The sequence below is a fragment of the Vombatus ursinus genome, unplaced genomic scaffold (genome assembly GCF_900497805.2).
Source record: "Vombatus ursinus unplaced genomic scaffold, bare-nosed wombat genome assembly UNPS02014864.1, whole genome shotgun sequence".
NCBI lineage: Eukaryota > Metazoa > Chordata > Mammalia > Diprotodontia > Vombatidae > Vombatus > Vombatus ursinus.
This window is the reverse complement of record NW_020954642.1, coordinates 4739066-4751408: the sequence shown is the minus strand read 5'-3', so window position 1 is coordinate 4751408 and position 12343 is coordinate 4739066. Positions and strand designations below refer to the sequence as shown.

Genomic DNA, 12343 nt, shown 5'->3' with positions numbered 1-12343 from the left:
GAAAGAAAGAAAGAAAGAAAGAAAGAAAGAAAGAAAGAAAGAAAGAAGCATTTATTGAACACTTACTAAGTGTCACTCACTGTGCTAAGCCCTTTACAAATATCTCATTTTATCCTCATGACAGCCCTGGGAGGTAGGTGCTATTATCACCCCCATTTTACAAATAAAGAAACTGAGGCAGACAGCAGTTAAATTATTTACCCAGTGCCATAGAGATAGTAAATGTCTGAGGCAGGATTTGAATGGAAAGGAAGGAAGGAAAGAAAGAAAGAGAGAGAGAGAGAAATGAGAGAAAAGAGAAAGAAAATAAAGGAGGAAAGGGAGGGAGGAAGAATAGGAAGAAGGGAATAAAAAAGGAAGAAATGAAAGAAGAAAAAGAAAAAGAGAGATAGGAAGTAAGAGAGGTAGGGAGGGAGGAAGAGAGGGAGGGAGGGAGGAAGAAAGAGAGAGGAGAAAAAGAAAGAGAAGGAAAATAAGGAAGGAAGGAAGGAAGGAAGGAAGGCAATTCTTGTGTTTTATCCCCTGAGCTACCCAGCTGTCTCTGTTACTGGACCAGTGAGGCAGTGTTCTATATTGGATAGAGTACTAGATTTGGAATCTGGAAGCCCTATGTCCAAATCAGACCCTTGATATTTACTAACTATATAACCGCAGACAAGTCCCTAAACCTCTCCAGGCTTTAGGCAAGTTTCTAAAACTCTAAGTTATATCCAGATAGCAACCTGTCCTGGTAGAAGAAGGTCTGACATCAATGAAATAAATCATGATATACCACCTAAACCAGTCAACCAGGAGAATTCTGTCGATGTTGTTTACCTAAATTTTAGTGAGACATTTCACAAAGGTTCTCATACTATCCTCATGGACAAAATATGGAGTCTTAGCATAGACAATGGTACAGTTAGTGGTTTTGGAACTGGTTGAATGATTGGACCCAAAGAGTTATTAATTACTTTATGTCATCTTGGAAGAAGGTCTGTGGTATAGTGCCCTAGGGAGCTGTCCTTCATTCCATACTGCTTAATACTTGGGTCAGACTTGAATAAAGGCATAGATAGCACATTTATCCATTTTTCTGATGACACTGACGAGTCAGGATCCAAAAATATCCCAGCCAGCAAGCATGATGGGATGAATCAAAGGAGCTGAAGTCCTCTGTAAAATGGGAATAGCACCCTCTGTAGTACTGATCTCACCGGGTAACTTCTATGCTCAGAGGAGATGATGCCTGCAAAGCATTTGCAAAGTCCAAGGCACTCGATCAATATCAGCTGTTACTAGTAGTAATAGTTATAAGATGAAGCTTAATAGAAATAAATGGAAAATCCTACACAGGTTGAAAAAATAAATTGCAAAATTACAAGATAAGGGAGGTACAGCTAGTCAACAATTGGTCTGAAAAAGACGGGGTGGGGGTGTTCAATGAAAGCTCAGTAAGAGACATCAGGATGACGGAGCAGCCAAAAAGACTTACGCACTGTTAGCCAAGGTCCAGACCAAGGCATGTGATGGTCCTATTGTCCTCGGCCCTAGTCAGACCATGTTGGAAATGTAGTGCTCACCTCTGGATGGCATATCTGAGAGGTGCTCAAGGGCATCTGGAGGAGAGAAACCAGGGTTCTGAGGGGCCTCAAGGCTGTGCTACATGAAGACTGATGGAAGGAACTGAGGACATGTAACCCCGAGAGGAGTTAGAGTCTGACAGACATAAGACATCGTCCAGGTCTTCAAGACCTTGAAGGGCTGTCATAGGGGAAAAGGATCGGCCGGTTCCACTTGACCCCAGAGCTCGTAACTAAGAGCAAAGTTGCAGAGAGCACATTTTAACTCCTTTGTAAAGAAAGTACATGGTAACAATGAGAGCTGTCCCACAGTGGCTGTGGATTTCCTCTCACTAGAGATCTTCAGGCTGAGACGGGATGACCATTTGGGGAGATGGGAGAGGGAGGAAGAAGGGAGCGCCAACCCTGGAGTCAGGAGGACCTGAGTTCAAATCTGGCCTCAGATAGTTACTAGCTGTGTCACCCCGGGCAAGTCACTTCACCCTATTTGTCTCAGTTCCATCAAGTGTAAAGTGAGCTGGAGAAGGAAATGGCAAACTGCTCTGGTATCTTTGCCAAGAAAATCCCAAATGGGGTGACAGAGAGTCAAACACAACTGAGAAGACTCAACAACAAAGAGGGGGGAAAAACTACAGCTCAAGGACTGGACCTGGAGTCAGGAAGACCCGAGTTCAAATCCAGCCTCAGATTCTTACTAGCTGTGTGACCCCAGGCAAGTCACTTAATTTCTGTCTGCCTCAGTGTCCTCAACTGTAAAATGGGAAGAACAATAGCATAGGGTTATTGTGAGGATCAAATGAGATAATGTTTATAAAGGGCTTAGCACAGCGCCTCAAGCATAAAAGGTGCTTAATAACTACTTAATTCCTTCTTTCCTTTGAGTGATCATAATCTGAGTTCAAATCCTGCCTCAGACATTTATTTACTAGCTATGTTACTTCACCTCAGTTTTCTCATCTGTAAAATAGGGATAATAACAACACCCATCTCATAAGACTGTTGTGAGGATCATTTGAGATAACATAAGTAAAATGCTTAGCAAATCTTAAAGTCCTTTATAAATGCTAGCTGTCGCTATTATTATGACTACAGAAATATATACACAGGTGCAGATACAGACAAAGACAAATACGTAGACTTAAACAGATATGCTTTGTGTTACTGAGACAGGATCAACACCTCTTCTTCCCCTGGTACCCAAGACCAGACCTTTTCCCCAGGTGTTGTCCCCTTGTTAGGCACTCTGAGAAATCACAGGTTTTACAGGAAACTCTGCCCCTGTATTAGATTGTCTCTCAGTGTGAGCCCAGGAAATAAGTTCCAATTTCCCCTTGGTAACTGCATTAGGCAGTTTCCTCAGATGCTGATGGAGTGGTGGGGGAAGTAGGCAGGGCAGCAGAATGATGGACTCCGGGAAACAGAAGCCCAGAGCCCAGAACCCTAACCTCCTCCCCTCCAGCCCGTCACTCAGCTCATTAACCCTATTGGTTAGCCTATTTGGAAGCCACTTCCTCACAGGACCCTTTCCGTTCTGTTTTGGGGTCTCCTTCTTTCTCCAGTGAGGTTCTGGGCTCCCTGGGCTCCTCTGGATTTGAAGTGGCAAAAAGTGTTTTGGTTTTTTTTTACTTAACTAGCTATATGACTTTGGGTAAAGCCTTTTAACCTCTCTGAACCTCAGTTTTCTGATATATAAAAAAGAGACACCTCAAACAGCTATGAGAAGAAATTTGTATCATAACCCTTAAACTGCTATAGAAATGTGAATTGTTATTAGTGTGTCCCCCCCCCACTATGCCTAAGACAGTTACAAATGCCATGTATCTGCCCGCACTGGGTGGAACTGAGAATGATCTAGAAACTGAGGCAACAAAGGAAAGCTTGGAATGGAGAAGCTAACCTAGGTAGCTCAGTGGTTAGAGTGCTGAAGTTAGAGTCAAGAAAATATGAGTTCAAATCCTGCATCAGATTCTTACTAGCTGAGTGACTCTTAGCAAACTATTTAACCTTGGTCTGCCTCAGTTTCCTTATCTAGAAAATGGAGATATAATAGTAATATAATAGCATTCTATTATATAACAATATAATATATAATCTAATAGATATGATAATAATCTGCCAAGATTGTTGTGAGTGTCAAATGAGGTGACATGTGGAAGACATATGGAAACCGTAAATTGCTATAGAAATGCTAGCTATTATTATTATTATTATTATTATTCCTCCACTCTGACCCTCTTTCACCTCCAGACCCCTTCCTCCCTCCCCTTGCCGAAGACCAGAACTGAGCGGGAAGTGCAGTGAGAGACTATGTCCTCTATCTCCCTCTGGCCATGCCTCAAGCCCTCTCATTAGCCCAGTATTTCTGAGTATGCCACGTTCAAAAGCCCACCCAGCCCCATTCAGGCAGGGGTGCTTCAGTAGCAGAAGTAGTACAGGTTAGACCCTCAAAAGACCTGCCACTTACTAGCCATGGATCCTGAGCCAAATCACTTGGCCTCTCTGTGACTCGGTTTCCTCATCTGTCAAATGAAGGAGTGGGGCTACATGACCTCTGAGGTCCCCTCTTGATCTAGATACTATAGTCTGATACCTGAATCTCCTATCATAAACCCTGGGGGAACTCTAATGATCTGACTGCCTCGGGAGGTGTTTAGGGCCTGGGGAAGGGCCCAGTCTCGAGTGTTTGCCCTCCCCTCCCCCCTCCCCTTCCCTGGTCGGAGCGGGGAGGTGGGGAGTGGGGGAAAGCGGCAGGAGTCTCTAGAAACATGTTTGGCCAAATAAGGCAAAAACTGGCTTTGTCCTCATGGCACATGCTGGGCCCACCCCAAGGTTGGCAGCTGCTCCTGCATGGGCCCTTCACACAGGGGCAGGGGGGGTGGGATCCGTAAGGGAGGCGTCAGGTGCTGTGGCACTCGGACCATTTCAGAACGGAAGGTAGGGAAAAGAATGTCTGTGAGGAATCTTTTCAGCCTGGAAGGCAGCGGATGTCTAGTCACTATCCAAAGGGGGTATGGGCTGGCTGGAAGGTAAAGAAAGCTCTTGAGGAGTCCAGTTTACACAGATGAAAAGCTCCATTTCCCTGTTCCTGCCCAAGTCTTAACTCTGAGCCTCCCAAACGTGTGCTGTGGGTTACCAAGGACGACCTGCTAGAGATTAGGGATGCTTCTATGTATTACGTCCCCACTACTGCAGGCGCAGCTTGGGGGACCCACCCCAGGGTTTTCCTAGATAAAGAACTATGCTCTTCCTTCCTTCATCACCCCCAGCCTTAGAGAAAAATGACTGTTCCTCCAGCTCCCCTGGGAAGAGGCAGTCTTTAAGATTGTGACAAGAGGTATGGTGTTCAGACACAAGGAAGAATTGGGGACTCAGCTTTGTTGGCCATATTTGAGGAGAATGTAATCCCTTGCTACTGAACTCTCAGGACTGGCAGACTTAAGTAAAGTAATAACAGCTAATTTGAATTTAGGACGTACGCAATAGACATTACTTCATTCAATCCTCAAATCAGCCCAGTGAGGTAGATACTGGGGATATTATTATCCCCATTTTTCAGATGAGTCAACGGAGGCCCAGAGAAGTCAACATGACTTGCCCAGGTTCAAAAAGATTCATAAGTAGCAGAGCTGAGACTAGACCCCATTTCCTCAGACTTTAGACAATACTGTTTCTGGGACATGTGGCCCCTTTCAACACATCAATCCACACTAGAGAGAGGGACAAAATAACCTAACCCTTAGCATGGAGTCCCTATGGTACAGGAGACAATGATCATCATTTATTAATTCAGTTCAATTTGATTCAACAAGCCTTTATTAAGCACCTACTAGGTGCCAGGTGTGGTGCCAGACACTGGGCATCCAAAGACAAAAATGACAACAGGCCCTGTCTTCAAGAAGTTTATGTTTAACTGGGGGAGAAACAACATGTCACAAGTAAGTAAATAGTAAATACACATAAAGTGTAATTGGGGGGGTGCGGGGCAAGGGAAGAATTCACAGTTGGTGGAATCGATAAAGACGTCGTGTAGAAGGCTGGCTGAGCCCTAGAAAGAGCTTAGAATCCAGAGGTGGAGGTGAGGAGGAAGAGCATCCTGGGATTTGGAGCCTAGCCTGTACAAAGGCAGAGGATGCTACATATGGCAGGCGGCAAACAGGCCAGTTTGACTAGGGAGGTCAAGGAAGGCTTTGACATTTGGTGAACTTTAATGAATGGGCAGGAAATGTTAGGGTATCTCCCCAGGGAGAGAGAGAGAGAAAAGATCTCATGGTGACCTCCAATTCTTCTGCTCCCAGAAACTGGACTACACTTCAGCCCCAAGCTATGAGCTGGTGATCATGGCAAAGAACCTGGCCGAGCTTGTGGGATTGAGGATGGACCCACCAGTCACAGCCACTGTGACCGTGCTAGTGGAGGAACCCATGTGGCCCCCTGTTTTAAGCCAGGAGAGCTATGAGGTCACCATCCCGGACAGCACCCCACCAGGCACCATCCTGCTGACCATTGGGCCTGAGGATCCCCAGAGCCCACCACTCAGGTAACAACCTGCTCTTGTCCTCTCTTCAACCAGGGGGCTCAAGGATTGCCCAGCCTATCAGTACCAAGATGCCTAGTAGAAATTTTGGGAGCCTTCTGCTCTCCATTACCAGATTTGTGGGTTAGCCATCGCTTGACTTATGGGGACTCCCACATTTAGAACAGAGGTGGAGGTAGGGAGAGAGTGCAGGGACTGAGAGATCATCTAGGCCAACACACTTATTTTACAGAGATGGAAAAATGACATGCCCAATGTCCCAAAGTTAAGTGACACAGACAAAATTGGAACCTTGGTCCCCAATTCCAAATCAAGCATTCTTGCCACTACGTTGTATATGATAATATACAATGGCATGGATGGTCTCAAAACTCAATCCCAAAATTATTTCTTTTCATCTTTTGAATGTTTCCTCTGATGATTTGTGCATCAGAGTCTAGGCTCAGGGTGATATCAGAACATATATATGTATAGATGAATATATATATATGATCTAATTTATATTTCCATACATTTAAGTGTTCTATTCCATTACACATTATATTTATATATTGGGTTGGGCCATCCAGCCAAAGACAGATTTGGAAGGAAATGGCTGTGGACACTGGCAAAGGGATCGGTGACTGGGGCTGAGAAGTGAGGTTAGGAGAAGGGGTGAAAATCTTTTGATGCTGTGGAAAAAGCAAAAACAAAAACAAAAACAAAAACAAAAACAAAAAAACTTCCAGTCTTGGATTTTTGAAAATTGAGTACAATTTGTACCCCTAGTGCTTTCTACAGTATCTTGCATGTAATAGGCATTTAATAAATGTTTATTGAATTTAAGGGGGAAAAGATTGGCTTCAAGTCAAGAAACAGAGCACTAGACTGAAGTCAGGAAGACCTGGATTTGAATACTGTTTCAGATACTTGCTAGCTGTGTGATCCTGGGCAAGCCATTTAACCTATGTCTGCCTCAGTTTCCTCATCTGTAAAACAAAAAGGGTGGACGTGATGACTTCTAAGATTCCTTCTAGTTCTAAATTTACGATCCTTTGATAAATTCTTACTAGCTGTAGGATTGTGGACAAGTCACTTTCTCTGAACCTCAGTTTCCTCATCTGTAAAACAGGAATAATAATGCTATTTATCCCACAGAGTCGTGAGGAACATATTTTGGAGATCTTAAAAGTATAGAAATGTGAGCTTTTATTATGATCATTCTCTTTGTTCCACTCCCTTTCTCCACTCCATTCTCTTTGCCATCCACTCCCCCACCCACCCCGTGGCATTCTCCCAGGTGGGACGACGTCCTGGTAGACTGCTTTGATCCCTCCTGATTGGGAGAAAGGAGATTCTTACGGTAGCAGAATGACAGAATCCCAGTGTTCAGAGGCAGAAGGAACCTTGGAAACAATCTAGTCCCACTCTCTCATTTCACAGATGAAGAAAATGAAGGCTAGATGTGACTTGGCCCCAGGCTCCGCTCTGACCTCATGTGATCAGCTCCCTTCTCCCAGCCTCCAGTTGCTTTTGGCTCATCCCCAGACCCCATTCTGCAAAATAATATTCAAGTCAAGTCAGCTAGCATTTATTAAGTGCCTACTATGTGCCAGGCACTGTGCTAGGCATTGAGGATAGAAAGAAAGGCAAAAAATAACCCCAAAAGTCTTTGTTTTCAAGGAGTTCAAAGTCTAAAAGCTAACTTTAAACTTTATGGTTTGCAAAGTGCTTTATATACATTATCTTCTTTGATTTTCATAATAACCCTATGAAGTAAGTAACACTATTATCCCCATTTCACAGATGAGGAAACTAAGGACCAGAGGGAGGAAGAGGCTTGTCCTGGGTCACACAGCCAGTGCGTGTGTGGCAGGATTTAACCCAGCTCTTCCTGATTCCACGTTCTATACTACATTCCCTATGCCATTCTGTCTCTCACTTTGCCCTCGTGTTGATCCATCTCTGTCCTCTAGCTGGGGAGCCTTTCTAGGCCCCAAAGCGTTCATGTCCCTGGTGCCTTGGCTGCAGCCAAATGATCCCTTTGGGATTGTTCCAAGCTCTCCCATTTCACCCTCCACTGCCCCCCCGCAAAGGCACAGGCTCAGGCCACCATCCAATAATGGTTTCCCTGGTCCATTGTCCCAGAAATGGTGGAAGGGCCACAAACCTCCTCCCACCTCTAGGCCCCCACATCCAGGGCTGAGTGCTTGGGCTGGGGCATTGATAAATAATGGATCCTTTTGTTTGTTTTCTGTCCCCATCCCCTTCCCTCTCAGATCCCCCACTGTTGCCCTTCATAGAAACCCAGAATCTCAGAGCTGGAAGGGATCTCAGAGGGAATCTAGCCCAAGCCAAAGCCCCACAGGAATCCCTTTGGAACAACCAGACAAGTGGCCACTTGCTGTTCATTGGAAGGCCAGTGAAGGGGAGCTCACTACCTGCCCATGTAGTCCATTTCCCTCTAGAACAACTCTCATCGTTAGAAAATCTTCTTTTGTATCAAGGGGAATTGGCCTTTGGGCAGCTCCCAGGGAGCTATTCTGTCCTTGGTTTCTAGCCCTTCTCCCTTCTTCCCTGGCCACCTGGGAATGGCTACCCTGCCACCCCAAGATTCCTTGGGTGACAGAGCTTGGGTCTGAGAGAAGCCCTGCTGCTACTTACCACCTTCTAGACCTTGGGCAAGTCTTTTAAGCTCTCCTGGCCCCATTCTCCTTGTGTGTAAAATGAGAGGGCTGGACCAGATGGTCTACCCCTTGGCCACTTCCGTAAGGCAGCTAAGTGGCACGACAGACTTGGAATCAGGAAGACCTGAATTCAAATCGTCCCTCTGACACTTACTAGCTGTGTGACTCTGGGCAAGTCTCTTAATATCTCTTAGCCTTGGTTTCCTCATCTACAAAATGGTGAGAATGATAGCACCTACTTCACGAGGTTGTTGTGAGAAGCAAAAGAGATAATAGTCCAATAGGGAAGGAAACAGGTACGTAGAAGATATAAACAGTTAAAATGGAAGGTAATTACAAGTAGGGAACCAGAGACCCAAAGAAGGGAAAAGACCTTCCCAAGGTCATATATAAGTGATAGAACCTGGGTTTGGTACCCGAGTGTTGATGATATGTAAGGGAGGTAGCATGACTCAGTGGAAAGAGGTCTGCATTTAGAGTCAGGCAGATTTGGGTTCAAATCCCAACTCTCCCAATTTCTAATTATGTGTCCTTCGGCAGGTCAGAACTTCTCTGTGACTCAGTTTCTTCACCTGTAAAATGAGGTTGAACCAGAATACCTCTGAGGTTTCTTCCAGCTCTAAATATATGATCCTTTGGTCCTTCCAGCTCTAGATATCATGAAACTATGACAATTCCCACGGTGCAACTGGGGAAACTGAGTCACAGAGAAGTTGTGATTTTTGTCAGAGGACACCCTTTCCTGAAAGGAGAGAGGTTTTCCTAGAAGCACTTTCTGCCATTCTCTCATCCACCCAAATTCTAGGTATCCCTTCTTTCTCCCAGTCCGTTCCATGTCACCTCCCCACCCTCGTGCTAACGTGTGCCTAGGTTCTCGATGATGAATGACTCTGAAGGGTGGCTGTCCATTGAAGAACACTCTGGGGAAGTCCGAACAGCTTCGAAACTGGGGTCAGGCCAGCCTAAGGAGACATATACTGTGCAAGTGGTGGCCGAGATCACGGGTAAGGGAGAAACTGGGAGGGGCTGGCCCCACACTCTGAAAGACCCAGAGTCAAACAAAGAGATTCTAAGAAAAAAAGAGTGAGAGGAAGACAGACAGAAAGAGAATTTTTTTTCTCATCAAAGCCAAGAAGTGTGTGAAGGCCAGAATCACAGAGTTTGAGCTGGAAAGCACCTCAAAGACCATCTATCTGAGCAGCCAGCCCCCTTCAATATCCCCAACAAGTGATCATCCATCTGGTCTGCTTTCAAGACAGGAATTGATGGGAAATTCATCACATCCCAACCCAGTTCATTCCACTTTGGCAGAGCTCTGTCTAAAGCAGTATCTCTACCTGCAAACTAGGTCTATGATGTGGAGATACTCCCCCAGGCACCCAGCTCCATGGACAGGGTTCCATGACCCCCACATGGAGAGCTTTCCCCTATCTCTTCCCAGCACCCTCTGCCATGACCATCTGACTCAACCAGGTGAAGGAGGCCAATGGTTGACCAGGAGATTTGGTGGGAAGGTGCTCTCTCTTAAAAGGCTACTGCCCTTTTATGTCCCTACCACCCTTATACTTCCTACACCCCACCCTCTAAATAAGACATTTCTCCAAGGCCCAAGGGGGAAAAAATAACCCACCACCTCCACCACCTAGGTAGGAGACCTCAGCCAGAGCCCATGGCATCTGCTAGTTACCACCATCTCCCTGGCTATCAAGGATGTCTGGGTAATGGTAAGAAGAGGCAGGGCTCTTGAGGAGGAAGAGAACTATGGTAAAGAGCATTTGACTGGAATCTCCTACTTAGCACCTATGTGGCCTTGGGCTCTGGGCCTCAGTTCACTCATATATACAATGAGGGGGTTGGATTTGACCCAGGTTTATTAACCTGTCTGTACATCATGGATTCTTGGTCAGTCCTGTGAAGTCTATGGACTCCTTCTCAGGGTAATGTCTTTAGAAGCTTAAAGCAAAAATTACAGGGTGATGAAACCAATGATACTAAAATATAGTCATTAAAACAATTTTTTTAAGTCCACAGATCCCAGGTTAAGAATCCCTGGATTATATCTCTAAGGCCCTTCCCAAATACAAGGACTTGGGGTGGATTGGGGGCAGGGCATGTTTTCCTGTCCTTTGATTGAGAATCAGAGATTAGAGCTGAAAGGGACCTCAAAAAGGAAGCATAATTTAGAGATTATAGATTTAGACACAAGAATTACCTGGATTTAAGGGCCACCTTTGACACTAGCCATGTGACCTTGGAGAAGTCACTTAACCATCTATGAAATAAGGGAAGTAAACTGGATGTCTTCTAAGGTCTCTAAAGTCTGTGAACCAAGAAATCACATCACCCACTCCCCTGTTTTAGAGATGAGAAAATGGAGACCTGGAGTTCAAGGTTACATGGGTAGTAAATGATGAAACTGGGATCCATAGCTAGGTCTTCTGATTCCAAACCATTGATCTTTTCACACCCCTGAGGAAGGAACAGAGATGAGGAGGGATTTCCCCAAATTCCCACTCCATAGTTAGCCTTCTTCCCAGATAACCCACTCCCTACAGAATCAATCATTGCAGCTTTCCCCTACCCACTCGGAATAGGGGGGAATATCCTTGACCTTGGTCTTTGGTTCTTTTGCAGACCATCCCAACCTGACTACAACTGCAGCCCTGGTGCTTCATATAATTCGAGATCCACCACCCCCTGCTCAAAAATCCCCCTCCCTTCCTGTGCCTGTCCCCTCCACCCTCCAGATCCTCTGCACTCCCCAGGATAGGCCACAGGGAGTGATCATCAGTGGGCTACAGCAGAGGGGAGAGCATGCTGATGATGATGACCCCTATTCCTTCACCCTGAGTGAGGACCCCACAGTACAGAGAGAGTGGAGGCTCCGGACACTCAATGGTGAGTCTAGGCTTGGGTAGAGGACCAGAAGCAGAAGGCCAAATGACTGGGTGGTTCAAGTTGAGGGAAGAACACTGGATTTGGAACTAGAGAACCTGCGTGACCTTGTGGAAGGTCATTTCCCCTTTCTGGGGCTTGGTTTCCCTATTTGAAAGAGATGGACTAGCTGAGCTCTAAGGTGCCTTTCAGCTTTCAGTCTTGTGATCCATCCCACACTGTGCCCTAGCTGCCTTCTGTCTTCCTGTATGTCTGTCTATCCCAGCGTCCCACACTTTCCCTGCTCCCCTCCTAGGCACCCACGCCTATCTCACCATGGCCCTCAGCTGGTTGGAGCCCCAAGAGTACTTCGTCCCAGTTTTCCTGACACACTCGGCTCAGACCCAGAAACTCCGAATACGAGGTAAGGCTGACAATGGAGTAGAACAACCAAAGATTTGCTGAGCTAAGGTGCGGGGATGATTGGAAAGAGAAGTACAAGATGTAGTCCTTGTTCCCCAAGAGCTCCACGAGTCAATGGATGAGTCATTCAAGGCTTCATCTTCCTTCTCCAAAAGATCTCCCATCCCACTGTCAGACAACTTCTTCATGCATATATAGCTCTGGTCCCTAACCCCTGCTACACCTAGATCTGGATGGGTCATTTCTCTAATCAAATCAAGTCAGCAAGCATTTATTAAATGCCT

At 45.7% G+C, this 12343-nt stretch overlaps 1 protein-coding gene across 1 annotated transcript in view; it reads left to right on the top strand.

The window, feature by feature from the left end:
* The window catches only part of LOC114027954 (cadherin-16-like), a 43326-nt gene that overhangs the window by 25268 nt on the left and 5715 nt on the right, over positions 1 to 12343 (top strand). The window contains exons 13-16 of the mRNA XM_027842099.1: positions 5858 to 6099; positions 9633 to 9766; positions 11397 to 11660; positions 11953 to 12060. Coding sequence (XP_027697900.1) covers positions 5858 to 6099; positions 9633 to 9766; positions 11397 to 11660; positions 11953 to 12060 — 748 coding nt within the window. The remainder of the gene's footprint in view (positions 1 to 5857; positions 6100 to 9632; positions 9767 to 11396; positions 11661 to 11952; positions 12061 to 12343) is intronic.